The sequence below is a fragment of the Lathamus discolor genome, chromosome 9 (genome assembly GCF_037157495.1).
Source record: "Lathamus discolor isolate bLatDis1 chromosome 9, bLatDis1.hap1, whole genome shotgun sequence".
Lineage (NCBI taxonomy): Eukaryota > Metazoa > Chordata > Aves > Psittaciformes > Psittacidae > Lathamus > Lathamus discolor.
This window is the reverse complement of record NC_088892.1, coordinates 5,665,269-5,689,263: the sequence shown is the minus strand read 5'-3', so window position 1 is coordinate 5,689,263 and position 23,995 is coordinate 5,665,269. Positions and strand designations below refer to the sequence as shown.

At 41.3% G+C, this 23,995-nt stretch overlaps 1 protein-coding gene across 3 annotated transcripts in view; it reads right to left on the bottom strand.

The window, feature by feature from the left end:
- Positions 1–23,995, bottom strand: part of COL4A5 (collagen type IV alpha 5 chain) — a 78,361-nt gene that overhangs the window by 39,798 nt on the left and 14,568 nt on the right. For all 3 annotated transcript variants that reach the window (XR_010614979.1, XR_010614978.1, XM_065690000.1), the window contains exons 2-12: positions 18,324–18,383; positions 6,991–7,080; positions 5,675–5,719; positions 4,848–4,892; positions 4,679–4,741; positions 3,861–3,914; positions 3,183–3,209; positions 1,878–1,958; positions 774–836; positions 190–225; positions 50–91 (exon numbers count right to left, since the gene is read on the bottom strand). Coding sequence is in view for 1 of the 3 variants with exons in the window: in XM_065690000.1 (XP_065546072.1) it covers positions 50–91; positions 190–225; positions 774–836; positions 1,878–1,958; positions 3,183–3,209; positions 3,861–3,914; positions 4,679–4,741; positions 4,848–4,892; positions 5,675–5,719; positions 6,991–7,080; positions 18,324–18,383 (606 nt within the window). In the remaining 2 variants the exon portion in view is untranslated. The remainder of the gene's footprint in view (positions 1–49; positions 92–189; positions 226–773; positions 837–1,877; positions 1,959–3,182; positions 3,210–3,860; positions 3,915–4,678; positions 4,742–4,847; positions 4,893–5,674; positions 5,720–6,990; positions 7,081–18,323; positions 18,384–23,995) is intronic.

The window sequence follows — 23,995 nt, the reverse complement described above, 5'->3', positions numbered from 1 at the left end:
AGTATTTTGAGAATAATAAGCAAAAATCTCATCATGATCATCTACTCACTTTTTCACCTTTGGGTCCTTGGAAATTCAAACCCATATTACCCTGCAAAAAGTATAACTCATCAGCCCTTAGACATTACAAATGAACAGCAAGAAAAACAAAACAGTGCTCCACTACCATCAATGAGGGAAAGAAAATACCTTAGGTCCTGGCAGCCCTGGTGGACCAGGAGGTCCCTATTAAAAAAGGAAACAACAAAAAAGGTCACTTCCAAGCACTTTATAATGCCCCTGTGTGGCAAAACCCAACAGAACTAATGTTGCTACTTTGACTCCTGCGCACTACAGCCATGTTAACAAGGCACCTTTCTTCCCTCTGAGAACTCTTCCTAACGCTATTCAACTTCACAAATATATGAGAAAGGAGTTCTTACTTTAAGTAAGAGTCAAATAAAATTGTACAGTAAGGTATTAAGCATTAATGAAAGAATCATCCTTGTCTAAAATAAGCCAAATCTTGCCTCTCAGGTTTCACACAAGGAGACTGCATGAAGATTCAGCCTGATTTAAAGCAAGAAAAGGTCTGGGAACAGGTTGTTTCAAAGGTATCACATTTAAATATGCACAGTAGCAGCTCCAGGGTGAGCTGAATCCTTGGTTCTTGTCTTGTACCAAGTCTTGATTACCAAGATGTCTGCACTTCACCAACCTGCCTCTGAGAACATCAAACAAAGAAGTAACTGCCCCATTTAACACTTTATGGGTAACAGGCTAAAGAAACCTACCGTCAAACCTGGGGGCCCTGGAGGGCCAACTGGACCTGGTATTCCCATGGCACCGGGTGGTCCCTGTTGGGAAAGGGGAGGAGGCTATGACAGAGGTACCTTTCTATGAACAAAAACCGAACAGTAAGGCATTCAAGGTCAGAAAACCAATAGCTGGCACCCCATACACGTCAAATCAAAATAGCTGGCCACTAACCCACCCATCTGTCCTTTGGAAAGGCCTAAAGGAGGGTACATCATGTTAGGAGTGTTCTGCTCTCATCAATACATCTCTCTGGCTTGGATAAAGGAATGCTTTTTCGTTTGTTTTGAACTACTTTAGCGCTTTCTTTCTCTTCATGCACTGAGAGAGAACAACAAAACACTTTGTATTTGTGATTCCTCTCAGCCAGAAACAGACAATAGGCAAGCACAGATCAGAGGAACAGAAATGCTAATAGGCACAGTCTGGTCAGAATGGCCTGGGGGCTGTCTCTCTGTACCAGGAAATGGGAGTCTCTGGCTTCTGTCCAGCCCAGACCGATAGGCCTGCTCCCCTTGTTCTTCCACTGCAGCAATGAATGGCTCAGTGGGAAGCACGGAGCCTGGAGTCACTAGCTGTTTTCACAGAAGACTGCTGGGAGAACAGAAACACTGCTCAGGAGGTGCAGCAGAAAGAGAACAGCTGAGACATCACCCTCTCTTCCCACCATTCAAAATAGTGGCTACAGCCCAGAAAGGCAGATGTTACATACTATATACCTCAGGGTGAAGAAGGGAAGGGAAATCCAGAACTGAGAAAGAGAATGCCTAGGAAGGGGGAACAGCCAGGGGAAACAAGGCAGCGGAAAGAGAGAAGCAAGTCAATGAGTACTGCTGTCTGCTGGATACCACTTCCCTGACTAGGGGACCCTTCTGGCCTCTGTGGGTCACCCTATGAAGAGCAGTATGGAAGCACTTACTTTCCCTGAAGCCATAAACTAGAGGTACATTAAGTGTGAGCCCTGGTTCTCCACATAAACATATGGATCCCTAGCACCAATGTCCCAATTGTCCTGTAATGCAAATACTTTTCATGTTATCTTTTTGGCAGAACACAGCGTTATAATACTTTACAGAACTTACAGGTATCCCTGGAAGACCTGGAAATCCTGGGTCACCCTTCTGTCCTGGCAGCAAGGAGGTAATTATTTCACCTGCTTCACCCTAGGAGAAAAAGAGATGACTTTAATTAATAGCACATTTCTTCATCACCATTCTGACTCTAAAGAACACATAGTGGCTCGTTAAGACTACGAGAGACTCGAGTTATGCTACAACCCAGCAAGTACTCTTTAATACAAGTACTACATTCTCCAAGAATACCTTTATTTTTAGGAGAGGATTCTTTAAATGGCTAAACTACCAACTAGTAAAAGCTTTCTTTCTATATGTACAAATATATTTAAATATGATTGACTTGAATTCCAAAAGATTAGGGGATTGAAATACAAATGCTTCACAAAAGAAAAAGACGTTCTAGCTCCATGTGAAAGATGTAGATAGGAAACCACAGAAAAAAGGCTCATTCAGCTTCTTCCAGTGTCCCACCTCATGAAACAAATTACGAGTATGCTGTTATAATTGTGCTTATGTTCTATGTTGAAGCACAGTTTGGTATTGATTATGGGCAATATCTTAGTTTTAAAAGTATATGTTCTGATTAGCTTGCCTTTTAATATTAATATCTTTAAAACAACTGGGAAGAAAAGGAGCTGAGAAAACCAATTCAGCTTGCCAGTTTGCCAGTACTAGGGTTATGCTGCCCTCTCAAGAGTTTATTGGAATAATTCTATGGGTCAATTTCCCTTTCAAACAGATGTGAACCCAAATTGATGTTCTGGCCCATGCTCAAACAGGCCAAGGATGCAATAAAAAAACCCTTAAAAAAATAAAAGGGGTCCTTAAGGTCCAAAATCAGATTATAAAACTATTTATATTAAGAGAAAAAGAGCCATCCACATAGGAATCTACACAGTAGAAAGCACATTTTGAAAAGGAACATAAGATGTTGCACTCTTAACTGCATATTTTAAGTTATTATTGCTTAGTCTCTGGTAGCATTCTTGAGCATACACAGGTAGACTACTGGTGCATTTGGGTGTTCACAGGCATTTTGATAACTTGATGCCACATAACACAATCAGGCACTGCCCATCACACTCCCAAGGAAACCAGCTTCAGAAAAGTCTGCTACTTCTGACCCAAACCGAATAAAGCGACTGCAGAATTTACAGTCAGTTGCTCTGGGGTGGCCTAGAAACACTGCAGAACGTCACTCCAGATTCCAGTGGTTGCACATGGTCTTGCATGGAAGCAAGCAGGTTATCTATGCCATGCTGCACACCTGAGCCCTGTTAGTACTTCATTGTGTGAGTACAGAACACTTACCTTCATACCTGGCAGACCAGGGGGTCCCTTTGTTTAAAGGAAACAAAAAAGAAAAGAAAGATCAATAGAAATAAATCACTGGTATGCTATTTGCAAACCACTAATCAGATCTAGACCATGAGGAAAGCATTAAAGAGTCTAAAAAAAGACATGAAACAGGAGAAAATACATTTTTTATGATCTTGAGAATTAAGTGGAGAAAATTAGAGCATTAAAAGGACCACATTTCCATTTCTTAGCAATTTGTTTCTTAATTATCTCCTATTATCTGTCCTGTCTACTACATTTCTTTCTGTATGTACTTTGGTTCTGACAGTCACTTTGCTGTACATCCCTGTGTTTTATAATGATAACACCCTACAGTGTCTCTTTTTTTTCTGCCCCATTAATCACCAGTGAGACTCTTTAGATGTACCGGATGAGACTATCAAGATCTTTCTTCCCTGACACAGATGCATGTATTTGTATTTTCTGCAGGTGGCAAAGCATCTCAGCATGTGAGGATTCAAAGGGCTTTTTATTAGCTTTACCACAGCATGCAGCAAAAAAGCTCACTTTTATTGGACATCTAAAATATGCTGATTAACCATACAGAAATTAATGTATTCTTATTTATTAAAAGAACAACCGCAAAAAGAGGCTGATATTATACAGCTGAATGAGAAACATTTTACTTACAGGAGGCCCTTGTAAACCAGGAAAACCCGGACTGCCTGGGAATCCACGCTCTCCCTTAAGGATGAAGAAAACATTTAGCCAAAACCAAAGCAAAATGTAACAAAACCAGATAAACCAATTTTGACTGAAAAGTCCAGTTTCATTGTTAGCTTATGACTCCAGCACAGCAAATGGCATTGCAACGAGCTATAGGGTAAATAGTTTGTTAAATCACACAGACTGAAAGAGAACTTTCCACATTTGGCTATTTTCACATGCTTCCAGGCAAAATACTACGGAGATATAAAACACGCACAGTGCTAGAGAAGATCAGCTTCTCTTATGGAAGGATCATAATGTGAAGTTAAGTAACATATTAGGATGAAAGACTCCTTCCAGCAAGCATATTGAATCAGTATTTTCAATGCAATATTATTAAAAATTAATAATTACAAGTGCCACTGTTATGTAAGGGGTTTTCCTTGGTAGTGAGTCTACTACAAAGATGAGATGCAATATATAATCTAGCTATCAGACTACTCTCAATTGTTAGCTATAAAATTAAGGGTTAAACCAAAGAATTTAACCTCATCGACTGCAGAGTATAAATGTTGTGTCTTGGTGCTGGCAAGTCCTGAGAAAACTTGTGCTTTAAGCACCAGACGATGACCCCTTCTCTCAGACACATGTGCAAGTCTGAATCATCTTGGAATTACCTGCACTAGTCAGCAACAGCAAGTACTGCGGCACATAATAAACTAAATCTATCAGCTGCAGCCAGAACAAGAGCTCTTTATCATCTTATTGTTGCACTGTTAAGAATTTTAAGGGGATTCCACCTTTGTTCCATTGCATCCTGGGATACCCTGAGGTCCTGGTGGCCCATCTTGTCCTGGTAATCCCTTTAAAATGGAAAATAGAAAAGAAGAGTTAGCTTGTAAGATGCTCTTCTGTGCCTGAAAGACAAAAGGAAACAGATTCATAGCTATACAACCCATTCCTACTCACAGGAAGTCCTGGTGTTCCTGGAAATCCTGGAAGTCCTGGCGGTCCCTAGAAGGAAATTAACCACATATGTTTTAAACAGTATGGTACTAATAGATGTGCAAAAGGATTTACCAAGGTTTTACTAAATGTAACCTACTTGTGCATATCTAAGTAAAGAGAAACATCTGAAGCACATGTAAAAAAAAATGCCATGCTGCACAGCCATCAAGCTTCTTCCCCTTCTTTCAGGGAAATATCCACAATAACAGAGAAGAAAGTGCAGAACAGCTAAATAGTATCAAGATATACAGAGAAAACAAATGAACACTCTTAGTGTGGAAAACGGATGTCCCCTAATGAAGTCAGAGGTGCACTGACTGTCACCAGCCGAGGGTTCTGACAAAAAGAAAAAGCAAAGGCACAAAGCCTAAAGAAGTTGCAGAGAAATCAACCTTTCCCATATTGACCCTACATACACTGTGTCTGCTTCAGAATAAATTGAAGTGAAGTTACATGCACTTCTTTATGTCCTGTACAGTAAAACAGGCCAAGTAAGTATTGAGGCTACTGCCCCTAATGAGTTTATGAAAGTAATACAAGCAATACGTAAGATCTTACATTACATAAGCAATCTTATGTAAGCAATCTTACATACGTAAGCAATCTTACATTACTTATATAAAGCAACACAATCTCTCCTATCTAGTAGAAACATTACTCCTCAGATAGAAGCTAATTTTTGCCAGCAGTAAATCACTACTAAATCACTACTGTGAGGACCCACTCAATGCCTTGCAGTCTTTATCCATTATTCCAACATATCCCCCTAAAACTGCACCGATACTTACTCTGACTCCTTTGGGTCCAACAGGGCCTGGCAGTCCATCATCACCCTAAAAGAAAAATCAACAACAACAAAACAAAAACTACACTCAAGTTTGCAGCCTGCCTTTCTATCAAATTAAACTGGAAGCACAAAATTTCTTCTACATGTTTATAGTAAGTGCACTAAGAGTGGTACCAGTTGTTATTTCTTGAGTAACAAGGTTCAGAGTTATCTTATTTGGGAGATGACTTTGAACTGAAAAGTATTTCTTACAGCTGACAAGCCAGAGTTACAGGAAATGTGTTTTAAAAAGTTAAAGCAATTTGAGATTGCCCATCACCTGCCATGTGCTTTTGTCAAGTATCCTACAGTGACCTCTTGTGGGCAAAACGAGATGTACAAGAGAAAATGTAAATGACACTGTACCATTATTTTGTATCACAACACAGAACTTTCCTTGAGAAGAAAAGGCATTTAGGAAATAAAAATATAATCAAAGTTTCTAGTCCAGGACCCCTCTGTTTCATTCTCATTACATCTAATTAATCTTTTCTTTCAGCATAGACTTTCATTTTTTTTGTTGTCACCTACCTATTTTTCCTTTGCTCTTTTTTGATGCACTTCTCTTAGTTTATACTGTGAGCATTTGCAAAAGAAATGGCAGATCCTGGATAATCTTGTGTGTATTGAACATAAATACAACGACAGGAAGGCTTTCCAACATTTTAATGCTATGTTGTACCACCTGAGTGTAACGATGCAATTCCATAACAAATAAAAACTGAAGTCCTGCCGGGAAAGCAGGAAGCATTCCTCAGCTGTGTGCACTGGCTCAGTAAGCCCTTCATTTGCACTGCCTCTCCAAAGCCAGCCCAGGTATGCCACAAGGTGCAAACTTCAGTTTACCCATGTGGTGGGACCCCTGCAGGCAACTGATAGCCCAAGAGCACTCTTATCAGTAAGAACTGATAGCCCAATAGCATTCTTATCAGTAAGCCAACTGATGGAGTGCACTATGGCAGGGACTAATAAAACTACATTACAGCACCTGGCCAAACCTGTTCTTTCACCGTAACCTGCAGTGCCTACTAAAAAGATGCAAGGGCATGTTTAGTGTTTGCTAGCACATTTATGTGAAGAATAGGAAACTGAAAGGAAATCTTTTCCCTATGGTTGACTATTAAAACCAACCAGAAACCTGTGTCATACTCCAGCATCTGAAGATTTTGACTATTAATTCAATGGTAAACAGGAGTGCTGGAATAATTTAGGATTAGCACTACAAGCAAACTAACACTACCTAGTATTTTCATGCTGTTCAAGTAAATTGGGACTTACCTTCGAGCCTCTTGGACCAGGTGGTCCTTCTGGTCCTGGAAATCCAGGCAAACCTGGCTGTCCTTCCAAGCCTGGAAATCCCCTTTCACCCTACAAAAGGAGTAAGAGACAGTAGAGGTGTAACAGGACAAAAGTTCAAGTTATGACTGAAATATTCAGAAAGCACATTATCTTTCTGGTTTTCTGTAGGGCATCATCGCAGAATGACAGAACAGTTTGGGTTGGAAAGGACCTTAAGATCATCCAGTTCCAACCCCCCTGACATGAGCAGGGACACCTCACACTAAACCATCCCACCCAAGGCTCTGTCCAACCTGGCCTTGAGCACTGCCAGGGATGGAACATTCACAACCTCCCTGGGCAACCCATTCCAGTGCCTCACCACCCTCACAGGAAAGAATTTCTTCCTTATATCCAATCTAAACTTCCCCTGTTTAAGTTTGAACCTGTTACCCCTTGTCCTGTCACTACAGTCCCTAATGAAGAGTCCCTCCCCAGCATCCCTATAGGCCCCCTTCAGATACTGGAAGGCTGCTATGAGGTCTCCATGCAGCCTTCTCTTCTCCAGGCTGAAAAGCCCCAACTTCCTCAGCCTGTCTTCATACGGGAGGTGCTCCAGCCCCTGATCATCCTCGTGGCCTCCTCTGGACTTGTTCCAGCAGTTCCATGTCCTTTTCATGTTGAGGACACCAGAACTGCACACAATGCTCCAGGTGAGGTCTCACAAGAGCAGAGTAGAGGGGCAGGATCACCTCCTTCAACCTGCTGGTCACGCTCCTTTTGATGCAGGCAAAAAACCTAACACAGCGATTAAACATTTCCCCTGCTTAGCTACAGAAATCCCTGAACATACACACACATTGCCTTTAACTGGACCACTTACACAGGCTTCATAGGATGTTTATGCACTATTTAAGCCACCTATTTAACACAATAATTCAACCATCTGTTTCTCCTGTGCTGCTTAAACACATAGAACTCTCCCCCTTTCTATAAAAACACAGCTTTATTTTAACAGGTCTCTCCTGAAAATTCCCCTCTGCTGCAATACCTATAAAAGCTCTCAGAAGGATGTAGACTGCTGCTATACCATGATTGTTGTTTATTATTTCACAGTTGCAAGATCGTAAAGCAGATCCTTTGGGAAACTATGCTGAGGCATAAGGAAAATAAGGCAGTTATGGGTGACAGCCAACATGGCTTTACTAAGGGCAGATTATGCCTGATACATTTGGTGGCCTTCTATGATGGGCTACAGCACTGGTGGATAAGGGAAGACCAATCAACACCAGCTACCTAGACTTGTACAAAGTATTTGTCACTGTCCTGCATGACATCCTTGTCTCCAAATTAGACAGACATGGATTTGATGGCTGGACCACTTGGCGGGTAATGAATGGGCTGGAAGGTCACACTCAGAGTTCTAGTCAATGGGTCAATGTCTAAGTGGAGATCAGTGATAAGTGATGACCTTCAGGGGTCGGTATTGGAAGTGGCACTGTTCAGCATCTTTGTTGGCGACATAGACAGTGGGATTGACCTCAGCAAGTTTGCTGATGACACCAAGCTTGGTGCAGTCAACACGCTGGAGGGAAGGGATACCACTGAGAGGGACCATGCTTGAGAGGTGGGCCAATGCCAACCTCATGAAGTTCAACAAGGCTAAGTACAAAGTCCTACATCTGAGTCAGGGTAATCCCAAGCACAACTATAGGCTGGGTAGAGACTGGACTTGGAGCAGCCCTGAGGAAAAGTACTTGGGGTGTTGCTTCTTGTCAGAAGCTCAATGTGACCTGGCCATGTACACTTACAGCCCAGAAAGCCAACTGGATCCTGGGCTGCATGACCAGCAGCATGATCAGCAGATCAAGAGGGGGGATTCTCCCCCTCTAATCCATTCTGGCAAGACCCCAACTGGAGTACTGTGCACAGTTCTGGGGCCCCCAACATAAGAACAACATGGACCTAGTGGAACAAGTCCAGAGGAGGCCATGAGATTCTCTGAGGGCTAGAGCAGCTCTGTGTTGGAGAAAGGCTGAGAGAGCTGGGGTGTTTTTTTTCTGGAAGACCAGAAAAAGAAAAGACCAGAAAAGACCAGAAGCTCCAGGAAGACCTTACAGCAGCTCCCAGTGCCTAAAGGGGCTTACAAGATGTCTGGAGGGAGGCTTTTGACAAAGGGAGACAACAAGGGAGAATGTCTTTCAACTAACAGAGGGGCTGCCCCATTCCTGGCAGCATTCGAGGCCAGGCTGGACAGAGCTTGAAGCAACCTAATCTAGTGGAAGGTGTCCCTGCCCATGGCAAGGGGTTGGAACTGAATGAGCTTTAAGGTCCCTTCCAACCCAAACCATTCTATGACAACGTAAAAGCAACTAAGATCCTGGCCCTGGGCTGTAGGCTAAACACTGTACAAATACAGAAAACAAACAGGGTTCCAGCCCACAGCACTTACCATCTAAACCAAGTGAGAAAGACACAAGACAGCAAAGAAATAAGGTTTTTATTTCTTTTATCTGTCACCTCCTAAAATCATAAGCCTTCAATTAGCAACCATATTTTGCTAAATATTTACACAATGATGAGCCATGTTAACCCATCAGCAGTGTAACAAATACCATATACTACCCTCTAACTTGCCAGTGTAAGTCAATGTCACTTACCTGCAGTTTCAAAATAGGCATAGCTGAAAATGCCCAAGATATTTACTTTTATTGCTCATATGTCATAGATTCTCAAAAAAAAAAAAATCAGTAAATATTAAGGTTTCAATCAGTAAAGTTATAAGTATCAGAATACGCCTTTTTTTACACGTATCTATTTTACGGTACACTCTTCAACTGCATAAGCAGGTATTTCCTACAGCTCTGTTACATCGACCAGTACATATAACTGCTTATGAAACAGGCAGCTGTACAGTTGCACTGTACTTAGTCCTAACTATACAGTGATACTCAGAAGGATTCCTTGGATAGAAATAGACGGCTCATTAACTGGTCTGCTAAAGTTGGCTTCCTATTAATTAAATCTAAACATACTCCTCTTGCACTGCAGGTCACATACTGCTCTCTTATACAGGACAGACAGTTTTTGTCCCCTGTGGAAATGCTGAAATGGCATAAGTTGAGGCTAGGTTGACAGTCTGTGTACAAAAGCCAGTCTGAACACTAAGTGCAGGCTGTACTGTGGTGGGTTGACCCTGGCTAGACACCAGGTCACCACCAAGCCACTCTATCACTCTCTTCTTCAGCTGGACACAAAATAGAATGAAAAGCTTAAGGGTTGTTATAATGACATTATAATGATATAATAATGGAGATCACTCACCAATTACCATCACAGGCAAACTGGACTCAGGGAAATCAATTTGATTTATTGCCAGTCAAAAGTCAAAGCTGGGTAATCAGAAATAAACCCCAAATCTTGAAACACCTCTCTCCCACCACTCCCTGCTTCCTGGGGTCAACTGTACTCCCAGTTTCCCTTCCTTCTCTCCCTAAATGGTGCAGCGGAACAGGGAACAAGGGTTGTGGTGAATTCATCACACGCTGGCTCTGCTGCTCCTTCCTCTTCACACTCCTCCCCTGCTCCAGCATGGGGTCCTCCATAGACAGCTCCAGTGTGTGTCCCTCCCACAGGGTGCAGTCCTTCAGGAAAATGCTGCTCCAGCATGGGTCCCCCACAGGGTCACCAGTCCTGCAGCAAACCTGCTCCAGCATGGGCTCATCACTTCTGCTCCTAGGTCCTACCAGAATCCTGCTCCAGCACAGGCCCACAGGATCCTTCAGGCATCCCTCTGCACTGGTGTGGGGTCCTCCCCAGGCTGCAGGTGGAGATCTGCTCCACCATGGACCTCCATGGGCTGCAGGGACACAGCCTGACTCACCATGGACTGCACCACAGGCTGCAGGAGAACCTCTGCTCTGGTGCCTGGAGCACCTCCTCCATCCTTCTGCACTAACGCTGGGGTCTGCAAAGCTGTTTCTCCCACATATACTCACTCCTTGCTCTGGCTGCAATTGCTGCTGCACTTTTTCCTCTTCTTGTATTATCCCAGAGGTGCTACCGTTGTTGCTGATGGGCTCAGCCTTGGCCAGCAGTGGGTCCATCTAGGAGCTGGCTGGCATGGGCTCTTTCAGACCTGGGGGAAGCCATCCCTGTAGCCCCCCCCAGACCCTGCCATGCAAACCACATGGAGCACAGCTGGTGTGCTCTCTCATCTGAAAAGCACGATTGTGGAGGAGTATTACTCTGTCAGTCCAGGATATGAAAGGGTTAGTGTGCCCCTGAAGGAGACAGGATAAGGAATTTGGGAGTGCCAGATGAGAAAAAACGTTAGACAGAGGCAGTCTGGAGCAAGCACTGGCAAGAACTGATTTTGCACACTTAGGAAACACACCTGTGTTACAAGAGGCATGTCAGCCATGTCAGGGGCTAGCTGGGCTACATAACGCCTGCTAATCTCAAGTTGGTCACACTTCACACTTTTGTTAGAGAAAGGAATATCTGCACATAGTTACTAGAACAGAGTTTTAGCACAGGGCTGGCCTTGGGTGTCATCTAAGGCTTCAGAACTGTTCTCTAAAACACAGCTACTTTGAGGTCTCCTCTCTGAGCAGTCACAGAATTAGGAAGCCAAGGCCTTCAAAGTGAAACATGAAGCCAAACCGTTCAGCAAGAGACATACAGGAAGGCAACAGACGATGCTAGTAAACTGCACTATTGAAACTCCAAGTATTTTCCAAGCCCACTTTGAAAGTGAGCAGCAACAATGAGAGATTTGCCTGAGGAAACTGTTGCCAGGGCAACTTCAGTGGATTTTACCAGCAAATTACCCCCAAGAGTGAACAGATGATTGGAAGGACTATGCCTGGGGACAGCTGAGGGATTACACCAGACACTTCCCAAGGGAACTGTATCAAACTAATTACAGAGGGAATAGCTGCACTCTAATAGCTACTTTTGATCAAAAAAAGGGGTTGGAGAAAGAAACGTGGGCAAGCTGGGTAGGGGAAGAAACCAAGATGATCCAGGTCTCTGGAATACGAATGATACTGGGGAGGATTGCTTTATCACCTTCTGCTTCAATGGTGTATAAGGAGTTCATAAATGAGAATGGTTTTCAGACATTGCTTCTGCCTCCAGCATTTTCCTATTGCACACCTTGCATATATCATCCTGTTTTCATGAGGATTCAGGGGATACAAATTCACCCGGAAAAACTGCCTGCTGTCTTGCAAGAACATACTGAAACTGGAAAGACATTTCAAAAATGGTATTATTTAGGGTATAGTGAGATTTACCTCCCTGGGCAACATGCAGTGTATTTTCTTATAGATGCAAAGATTGACAGTCACTGGCCAGTTTTGCTTGCACAGAAAGAACTCAGAAAGTCTGGATAACTTTTTGTTTCAGACTAGAAACTACAGAGAAACACGAACAGAAAAGGTTTAGGTCAGCTCTGATCCCATCCATCTTCTACTCCTGAAATTACAGGATAATTTCCATAGAAAAATAAAGATGCAGCAGCCATAAACCATCGTTTCCTTGGGGAATGGGTGAGGAGTCAGATTCCTATCTCATTTAGTGATAAATCCAGAGTAGCTGGCAAAGCAATTGCCCTCAATCAACTATACAGATGTGGCAAAATTGTCATCTTATAAGCTTGAACATGACTGTTGCTTGGGGGTAGAAAGAAAAAAAAAAGGGTTGGGAAACACCCTAAAGTTATGCTTTAGGCAGCAGAAAGATACAGCCAATTAAACACAGATAGACTAAAACTTGGCATAGCTCCACGTACTCTAATAATAGGTCACAAGTATTTAAGAAACCAGGGATAGGCACAGATTTAAAGCATATACAAGTAATTTAAGTTTTCAGAATTTCTTCCTGAAACTTCAATGCTTATGAACAGACATTACGGGGAGAGAAACCAGGATATTTGCACTATTGTGACATACCCATAAAAAAGTAAGAGACTTTAAAAAAGGACCAAAAAACATGCAGGAAAGCAGTAGCTGGACAGCCCATTTCAACGCCTAAATACATGCAAGAACCTGGCTGTAACATCTGGCAATGGAGGCACATATTGCTTCCTGCCCTCCCTACAAAAACAATGAACATCACAGAGTCTAAAGAGTTAACTATGGGTGGCTACTTAAAACTAGACTCATGTATGAATGCCTGTACATTAAGCAGAAGGCAACAGGGATCTTAAGGACACAATTTTCTTAGACTTCAAGCTCCAAGAACATACATCCTCAAAGTCCAAGAATATGAAATTCTTCCTTTCTAAGGGGTATGGATTTTTTGTATCTGCATACAAAGGCAAAGTATCTGAAATGCCTTCAGAGCTCAGATAGTACAAGCTGTTCTTCACAGAATCCCAGGCACCAAGCTTGTATGAGATCATATATTAGGAGCTTAGAGCCCAGATGAGTCTCTGGAGTTGGAACCCTTACATTGTCATCAACAAACCCAGTAAACTCAGAATCTTCTGAAATTCTTTTCTAAAAGGCTATGGACAAACCATATGTAATAACTACATAATAGCTTATAAATCATTTTAACTCAATTTGAATTAATAGAGCCCAAAAGTCCTTGCTCTTAAAAACCAATATCATGCATTTGCACTTATTTTGAGGTAGAATCGCATCTTAGGTACTGTGAACAACACGGTCCTTCCTTGAGGAAGCTACCTTACAGCACATGTTGTGCTGTAACATAACTTGTAAGAAGAAACTCATCAGGCTGAAAACTAACCTAGCTTACAAAACTTGTTTTCAGCAAAATCACCAACAGCTCTGAAAGTGGCTACATAAATCTACGGGAGAAATAGGAACACCTAAGCAAAGGTAAGGAGCTTATTCCAGCAGCAGCACATACTGCCACTTTAAACCAAAACCACAGTAGTGCTGGGGCACAAGCCCTCTTGGTGACTAAGATGCATGAAGCTTGCTTGCTGTGGCACATGGCTCTCAGTCTTCATCAGCTAGAGCAGCTGAGATTCAGTACCACCACCTCTTCCCAGTCTCAGAAGAGCTGATCTTATCAGCATCTTGGAATCTTGTTTTCAGCTGAGGTAAAAGCAGCCCCGTAATCTACAAGTTTCACCGGTTTGTCTTTGACATTGCTCCATGTGCAGTGTCTACTGTGTTTATTCCTTTAGTTTATTCCTCTAGTTTATTCCTTTTACTCATTAACTAGCTTTTAAGCATTAAAGGAGGTTAATCTCAGAAGTGCCAAACAATCTTTATTTAAAACCCAATCATCATCCAGTTCCTTAAGTGAAAAGCAATTATACACTTCTCCTGCAGTTGCAAAGTGAGAGCAATTCCTATAAGCAACAGTATGTAGCAGCTTAATAATTTACTTCAGTTTTCATATTCTCACCAGATTCAGTTCACTACTCAGTAGCTTGGTGTAACAGCACACTGGCTCCCAGTGCAATCAATTTTTACTGACTTCTCCAGTAAATTCCTCTCATTTCTTCATTATATCACTTTAGACATGTTTTAATTTTACAAACTTATTGCGCTTTGATTCTCCAACAGATAACATGCTATTGATGCTGCAGGGGCTCATGGCAGAGACAAAGTTAAACAAGTGTCACTGGCAGAATGGGAGCAGTTAAATAAGAGCCGTAGCTCCCAAAAACAAGTACTTTTCCTGTTACAGATCAGCTTGTATTACTTTATGTAATCTGTTAAAATTTGGATATCCTGAATAGAATGCTAGGATGCTTAGGAAGAAGGCTACTTTTGAAGCTCGAAAGGAACATATTAGGCTCTGCTAAGCTGAACAAAGCAGCATTTCTTAATTGACTTAATGTAAGTGTACAGTGATTTGGATGCAGAAGCTGGTTTCAGGCTAGAAGTAAAATACATTAGAATAGAAGTGCAGGGCTCAGCTGAATGCATTTGGCAAGGCTGTTCTTGTCTTCCCAGTACAGAAACAGGTTCTGTACACCTGACTTCTGGTAGTTCTAGAAGTACATTGTCACACTTTCAATGGGAAAATCAGAGAGAAGAGGTTATCTAAACAACTGCTTGTCTAATGCTCGTCATACACCAATTAGGTAAGGAGCTATAGAGTTTCACTCCTTGTTCAGAGGTCATTGCAGAAGGAAGCAGAAACACCAAACGTGAAGCCTCAAGTACAAAGCAAAAGCCTGAAATGTGTTGTTGTAGCAGCAGTTTACACTCAGCAGGAATAAAGCTAATATTTACAAGAAAGCTGGGTTGAAGACAGCATCAGGTTTGGTAGCTTACATCAAATGTGTAAGTGGTACACTGTGATGTATCAACCTATTCATCTTAAGAGAGCCCTTGATGTCTTGTACTACTAGAAGACTCCAGAAAGTTAAGGCTGTTAAAAAAACCAACAAAATCAAACCAAAGAATTTGTAAGAAAAAAACCTCATGGATGTGCATGACAGAGAACTCCTGCGGTTCTTCAGAGCTCGACTGCTGAATCCATCAATGTATCAAAATACTGAGGGCTTTGTAATTACAGGGCAACTAACATAATGGGGTGTGTGCACATATGATCAAACGAGTTCCACTAGCAACACATCATACTTAAGAACTATGGGCTTTGCTTTCCATTGTTCCTTTACATAATGTACATGACTACCTACAAGCTTCAGAAGGGCGGTTTGAAAAACCCACCCACAATAAAACCTCTGGCATTCCTTAGGATCACGCTGCATTTACCTTGACTGAGGTGGAAAATGAATCACAGTTCTAAGATTTCACAGCTCCCAAATCCATCCTTAAGATTTTTATTCTAAGGATAGAAACTTGCCTTATATTTATTCATTTAATAAGTACGAATCTCAGACATGCCTTCCCTTCCTTAAGGGGAACTTGGGCATACAAAGAAAAGGAGCAAACAGTCTTACTGCAGTTGAAGCTGGCTCCCTTTGTGGTTTGGTTTCTTTTTTTAATTATTCTTTATTTTATATAAAGATTACACTTTGATCAATCTGCAGCCCCTTAAGAATGTTCCAGGCAGATGCAGCTGTGATGCTTGTTTTACTGGAGGCCTTTTCTTCCTTCCCCACTTCATTTCCACAAAGAGCTATCAGGCTTTTCAGTCTCCTGCTTTGGATTTGCTATAATTCACTCCAGAAAAGGCCAGCAGAGGTTGGAAACTGTATGTGAAAGAGTTTCTCCTGTGCAGCTAACAATTAGCTAGGACAGTCTGGAGGGGTAGAAACAGACCCACAATACATAATGGCACCAGAGAGCCTCATCTTGAGCAAGCCTCACATGTTCCAGTTGTTGACTGTACTTGGACAAAAAGTTTCCTCTGACTCCAAACAGTCCCAAGATATTCTTTACCAGAGAAAGGTGACTTGATTTCATTAAATGACACTGAAGGACTAGAGTACATCCAGTGGGTCATGGTTCCTGCATGTATAACAGTTGCATAAAGCTGACTCACTGAGAGAAACTTACTTACATTATTTAGAAAGCCTGAAGATTCACTTCTATATTTTCCTTATCCACATTATCCAGATAATACCTATTTCCTCACTAAATTCACAAAACAGCTGTGACTAAGCCAGGAAAAGGCCAGCTTTGAAATACAGAAAGGGTCTCCAAAGTTGTACGTGCTTTGAGTGTATGGGCAATGCAAGCCTAAGGCTTCAGTGTCTTCAAACTAAACCCAGAATAGTCCTGTGACTGGTGTTAGGATTTATCCAATTTGGCCACCTGCATTTGAAGATCCTGTAGGAACACATGAACCAGGTGCACATTTTGGCTAACTAAATCTAACTCAAAGTTCACTATTGAGGGGATACTGCTCTTCACCAGATATGTAAATCAGGAATATACTTGAACTAAAAGCAAGTAAATGCCAAGGAATGACCTCATGCGTCTGGAGCTACCTGGATGGCAGGTGTGGCACCAAGAATTACTCTGAATTTTGGACATCTGCCTTGTTTAACCTCAGCCAATAGTAAAATCCTGTGTCAGCACAACACAGCGCCAATGCAGCAACTGGTTACTTTGCATTACTTACAGTCATTTGAGGTTACACTTGTTTACGCAATGTCAAAAATCACCTTTGAAACGTGTCAAATTAATCTAGAGCACTGAAGCCCTTCTAGAACCTTGCTAAGATAGGGTAAGTGGCTTGATAAGACAGGCTTATCAAACTCTGAGCTATCAGTTCACATCTTTGAGAAGACTACTTTGTATCTCAAGCAAACTGTTTACAAGATCAAGAGTGGAAGTGTTTCAGGCAGTCTGTTCCCCTTGCAGTGACCACATCACATTGATTCCCTGTGACAACAACAGTTACATTGAAACTATGTAACTACAATTTATTACAACTAGACTCCCACACTTCAAAAAGGCTCAATTCAAGCAAGTATTAAGCCACGTATCTACACAGCACTGTAGCTAAAAAGAAATGCTGGGCATTTGCCATTTACTCAAGGGAAAAAAACCCCTATAAAACAATAAGAAATAATGGTGGTAGAAAAATCAAATACTGCACAGATATATTGAGCTCAGGCAGTGAGACTGGAAGTCAAAGCTGCATGGAAGCAGCAAAGCTCTAAGATGTCAACACGCATCTCTTGGCCTGAGGGCAGCCCAAACCAGCCTGTAGGACTGAATGAACCACACACAGTTGTTTTGCAGGGGTTTACCCTGCTTGCTCCAAGAATACATGTTTGGTCACTAACTAGTTACTAACTTGGGTGGCAACTATATATGTTGGGAATGCTACATCTGAATTGCGTCACTTCCACAGTCCGGCTGAACCTCTAGACAGCAAGAGCACTCATCTTTGTATACAGCCATACAAGTTAGAAGGTAAGAAACTGCAAGTTTAGAGCACTTTAAGCCTCAAAGGCAAAGAAAATGGGAAAGCAACTCAAACTCACTCTGGTTTTATATTCCCACTGAAGCATTACTAGTATAGCCATTATTGTACAATCCACACCTTAGCTTGTCCACAATACTTAGTGTAGTCAGGCCTTGACAGTAAATAGGAATTCCTTCCTTTTTACTAGAATTTGTCTCTTTTCTGGTTAATCCTTCTACATAGCTGGAAGGACTTGTGCCATTATTCCCCATTCTTGAGAAAATTATATGAAATTCTGTATAGCATCAGATGGGTCAGTTGGCCTGACCCAATATTTGAAGTTGTTACAAGAGCTATGCTCTTTGGTGCATGCCTACATTACAGTCAAAGAAAAGATGACATGAGGAAGAAACAACAGCTATTACCTATAAGGTTCAGTTATATGAAGCTGACATATGGCTCAGTGGTCTGTGGTGGTCTACCAGCAAAGAAAAAATAAAGAAACACATATTTACCTTTTCACCTTTTACTCCACTGCAATCACATTTGGACAGAGATGTACACCCATGGCAAGCCTTTAAAGACAAAAGAAAAACATCATGTGTTTTTAATAAACATAAAGCCATATTAAATTTTTAATACTATTACAAAAGTTAGCCTAAAATACAAGGCTACAAAGCATCATCTATCCATTGTACATGGTGTTCAAAGCAGATACAATTAACATGGTACAATTACCCTCATTAATGGCTATGCTTGCATGTAAGCATATGGCAGTTTTGACAAATTTTAGACTTTTAAACTTATGCTTAACCACCACTTACTGTAGGGCACAATGCAACACACCTATGGCCAAAAAGGGGCAGAACTTTGATAAAACAGGCTCTTCAGCACATGCCTCCACACTGAGGAGAGTCCAATCGCAGTTCCACCAGTAGATGTCAGGTTTTGCACGAGAGTTTAACCAAGCCTGAACCTTATGTGCGTATTTGTGATAGTTACTGGAAAAATCCTTACTATTCCATTAATTCTTCCCTCCACAGCTCAGTCATTGAGAAAAGGGGTTTTTTTTTTAAACCCCTAGATTTTATCTAGCTGCATTCATATTCCATTACAAAGCATGACCAGTCTGCTACAACAGTCTCTAAGTACAAGGGGAACGACAGCTAAATATTAAAGGGTCAGAGGACAGGGACAGAGAAGCTTGATTCATAAAGAAGATCCAAGTTCGGTAACTTCTCCATATTACATTTGCTTACTTTATAGTCCTTCCCCATGCCAACATGGGATAACTCATTAGAGCTTCATGTTGATTCAAAGATGAGCAGATGAGTTTACAGAAGTGCGATTTCCTACTTTTTTCCCCCTCAATGTCTCTACATACTATGTATGACCATTTTCCAAACTACTTTATAGTTAAAACCCACGAACCACATTACAAGGTCTACTACCCAAAATACTTCAGGGTTTAACTTGTTCTGAGGACTGGTCTAACATTGTATTAGAAAAATATAGGCATACTTAAAAGTTTGAAAAGCATTTGGGGTCCTCCCCCCAGTAATCCACAGAGAACATGATGTACAAAGCTTCAATCGAGCAGGAAACCAGTTGGTGCATCAGAGCTAAAGCACACCCACACTCAAATTCTAGTCTTTATCACAGAAGCATTAAGATACATGACCCATCACCCACCTGGCATTAGGAATGTCCTGGCTTTTAGCCTAAACACACCAATAAGCATCACAGCAAACACACAGAAATAGCTTAGTTTACCTGGAGCTACATAAACCCAGGACGAACTAAAGCATCTCCTAGCAAAAGGCAGAGCTTTAAGTACAGGAGTAGTGGGATGACATGAGTAGGGCATCTCTCTAAATCTGTCATGTGGCTTTTTTTTTTAATCTGTTTCTTTATTTAATGTATGTGGAAACTCAAAATTCTTAGTTAACAGGGGCTTATTAAGCCATTTCCTAATGTGAAATTGAACCTCATTAGACAGTTCAGGTTTTCAAAGATCAGACTGGACAAAGCCCTGAGTAGCCTGGCCTGACCTCCTAACTGACCCTGTTTGGAGCAGTGTGTTTGGCTAGATTCAACCGCCTTCGAATCCAAGTTATCCTGCAAATATGGCATCCGATCCTTTTCGCTTTTAAAGGTGAATTTTAAAAAAGCATGTTCCTTGTGAACCAGTTTTAGGATTAATCTTGTTAACAAAGCTTCATTTAAAAGGGATTAACCTTAGCTACATGCAGTATTCCCTTGCCTCACAGTACAAGCCTAACATAAAGCAAAAGCAGGTTACCTAGATGACTGTGCAGCAGCTCTGGCTTCTTGAAGGCAAGGCTAGTGTATGAGAGGTACATGAAAATCTCTGCTGCCTCCAAGAGGCAGGGGGAGGAAAAATAAGTGAGTACTCGTTAAAAGCCTCCAAAAGCTGCGCAGTGGTAAAACACACATAGGCTAAAATAACACACATGGAAAGCAGGATCGAGATCCAGCACAGTATAAGAAGGCTTTATTTAGGTTACAGAACAGACTCATTTAGTCTTCCTCACAGCTTCCAGAGAAGGTTCCTAATAGAAATATCCTGAGTTTTCAGGTACAAGAGAACTGCTGGCGTGAAGAGGAAGAAAAGGAAGCATGTTGAATAACTGCAATGGTAGAGATCCCACAGCCTCTCCTGGGCCTTGATTTGGTGTCTGAATACCTTCATTCACCCTCAAAAATCTCACCATGATTCCCTTTGTATCTATTGTCTCTTACCCTATGCAGGACTAGGAGAGTCTCTAGTTCCATCTTTCCCACACCCTCATAAGTAGTGAAACAACAGCTGTAAGATTCACCTCCTCCCCTGAAGCCTGCTTCTCTCAAGTCTCAGCACTCCCCCATACACCCAATCTCTCAACCCTGGGGATCCCAAAATAAAGCAAAGAGAAGTCACCTTTAAGTCTGTTCACTTAGAATAGAACAGGCACTGACTTTTGCTGATTTCAAAGAGCTGACAAAGAGACAGTTTTGGAAGGAAGTGCTTCTTTTCCTTATTCTATTTGTAGCTTAAAGAAAAAGTGTACTTTGATGTAATCAATGTAGGTTCTTTTTTTTTTTTAAGCCTTAACTATTCCAAAGTCATTTATATATTCAGACTGGATCTCTTACTCTTTGAGCAGTCTCTTAACATACACAGCCAGCCTGTCTTGAAAAGTCAGGTGTAGTCACTGAACCCTTTTGGACAGATGGCTTTGGATACCATGTTCAGATGCATTACTTGCAGGAACAGAACATGGTCTTTCCCAGACAGCAGTGAAGGGAACCTAAGACAATTCTGTAATCAGAAAACTTTACAAATACCCAGTGTAATCAAATGGTAGCAATTTTTGGCTTAAATCCTGGGAAGATCTACCCACCCACAAGCTTATCAAGAAGTATTCCTTCAGCAGAGTCACTTATCTTCCCGTACTAAAGCTGCATTTGGCAGATTGTTTCTTATTTGCATCAGCTTGTCTCCCCACCAAATAAGGTTTTTATTTAACTAAACAGTTTGAAGAGGAAAAACCCTGAGAATTTGTCCTATATCAAGAGGAATTCATGCTTTGTACAGGTCATAATGCAATACAGCATAACAACTAAAACAAAGTAAAACATGTTGGCACAGCCAATAAGCTTAATGACCTATTCTAAGTGAAAACTTGCTTCTTGTTTAGACTTTTCATAATCTCAAGGCCTTTTTCACTTGGGAAAGCAAGCGCAAAAATTGTGCTCCAGGAGACTGCATAGTGCATAACAAGCCAGTACAAGTTTGAAAGCCACTCAGCAGCCACAGGCTAGAGATGTCTGATGTCACAAGTTCTATATTGCACGTTAATACAAAGAAAATCCAGGCTCCATACTACCCATAGCAACACTTGGAATTTCTCTTCACATAAGCAATAAGTTATCTACACCTCAATAAAAGCAAGCAGATACAATCAGTACAACATTTCAAGCACAGGAAAAAAATACATCTATACTAAAAGAAAGATATAGATGGTGACAATCAGTAGTTTTCCCTTAGTAACAGTTTAACCATCACTAGTTCTGAAAAATTAGGCAACTTACTGTGTTTTCAGACATGGAAAACTAAATGAGTTCAAACGTCAGTGGAACTCTGAGTTACACTAGGTACATTTGTCACAGGTTGGGGAACAGAACAAGTCACCTGCCTTGAATTAGGCAGCCAGAAGCTTTCTGTAATAGTTCAGTTCCTAGCTCTGGCCAGAAAGACACAATGTCTTACGTGACAGGGAAGATGAGGAAAATACACTGAAAAGTGAGTTGTGGCTTGATCATAAAGAGCTGGTCAGACTCCATGCAGTTTTCACGTAGTTTTCAACTACATGAAGATGGATAAGGAATCAAGGCAGCTTTTGAGAACAAGACTGAAACTGCTCAGGTTAGTTTCTTGCCAGCTGAAACCCTGTTGCCCCCCCACTCCATGTACCTGTAAAGATGAACTCACTATCATTGCCATTTCCTTTGCAGTGACTTTTGCATAGTAAGACACAATAAAGGGCTCTAATTAATCTATTTGAGTTTAGCTAATCCTTTCATTGGATTTTCCTGACAGCTTCTACCCCATTGAATCTGTGTGGAGAGCAAGTTCTTTTCATTAGTATATAAAAGGCAGAATGGTATTGGTTTACTGGTCAAAGGATAAATCTTTCTGAACAAGCTCAGTCTTTTGTGTCTTACATGGACTGAGGAAGACTGCTTTATGCCACCAACAGAATGGGGGTTTGTTTTTTTTGATTTTTAGAAAAGAAGTACACATTTGATATCAAAGTCACTTCTTATTCTTGGCCACAGATTTGTTATAGTCAGCTCAGTGAAATGGATAAATTTTGAGGATAACTTTGGCTTGTTTTGGCTAGAAGCCTGCCTCATGTATTGCGCACATTCCCCTCCTTTCTCATCCGGCCTAGAGCTGTCAGTTCCAAGGCAATTTTAGCATATTGCACTCCCTCTCCAAATCCCAGCTGCTATTCACAACAGCATCTGACAAAATACTTTTTAAAATCATCAGGTAGATGAATGCTATTCCTGGAGAGAACGGAAACTTGGGATTTGCTAAAACTGTGAAGGGAAAACAGTCTGTCTCCCCTAACAGTACTTAAACCTGACACTTTCAGTTCAATCCCATATACTTTCTCAGAGATATGGGTAACAGAAGTGCTTCTGCAGGGATGATGTGCTCAAGTCATTCTACTAATTGCAGCAGGCTTTTCTGTACAGCTACTGAGGCAGTGAATTACTGCTATTCAAAGGTATAACCTCAACTCCAGCATAGAAATGGACTAAATAGATTCCTTCCCTTAAGACATAAGGCAGGGGGTTGTATAGATCCTGTTACCTTCAGACTACTTTATCCTTTCCTTCCAAGTATTATAAAAAGCTAATACAAAGAGCAATCGCTCTTAATAGTAAGTTTTAGATTCATTATCAAGCACCTCAAGTTTCTCCCTTCAGTATTTAACAGCTTCACACAACCAGCTATTCTTGTCAGCAAGCTCATCAGGTAATAAAGTTAACACAGTACTAATTTCTTTGGAGAGTAAAGAAAAGAAAAAAGCTGAATGAAACACCAAGTCCTACATTCTGTCATATCAAACCATGAAGCCCGCTGTCAAAAGCGGTACAGGTACATCAAACCCTTCAAGTTCTTGCACAGCATGCATCAACCTCACCAGGTTTTTACTGACAAAGAGGAGGGGGGGAAGAGATACAACAAAAGTGTTAAACAGGCTAAAATCTGTGGTTTTGAAGTCTGCTGATAACATCACCTTCTGCACTCAAACATGACAGCTTATACAGTCAGGAATACAGTGTTTTAACAGTAGAGAAAAAAAGGGAGCACAAATATTGGATAACGGTCAATATAAAGACTGACTGCTGTTAGAAATTCACTTTGATTAAAAACAGTGAATTCAACATATATAAAAGCATCTGTTACAAATATCTTTGCCCGGAAAACTATAATACTTTTTCTACCGGGACCTTAACCCTAATTCAATTATTCATACCTCTATTTTTAATTGAAAAGAAATTCAGCCTTTCAGTTGCAAGCAGGCAAAGGTTAAGCTTTATTTTGGTGATAGTCCTGAAGAACATAGATTTATTAGCTTGCCAAGATCTGTGTAAAAAAACACCTGCA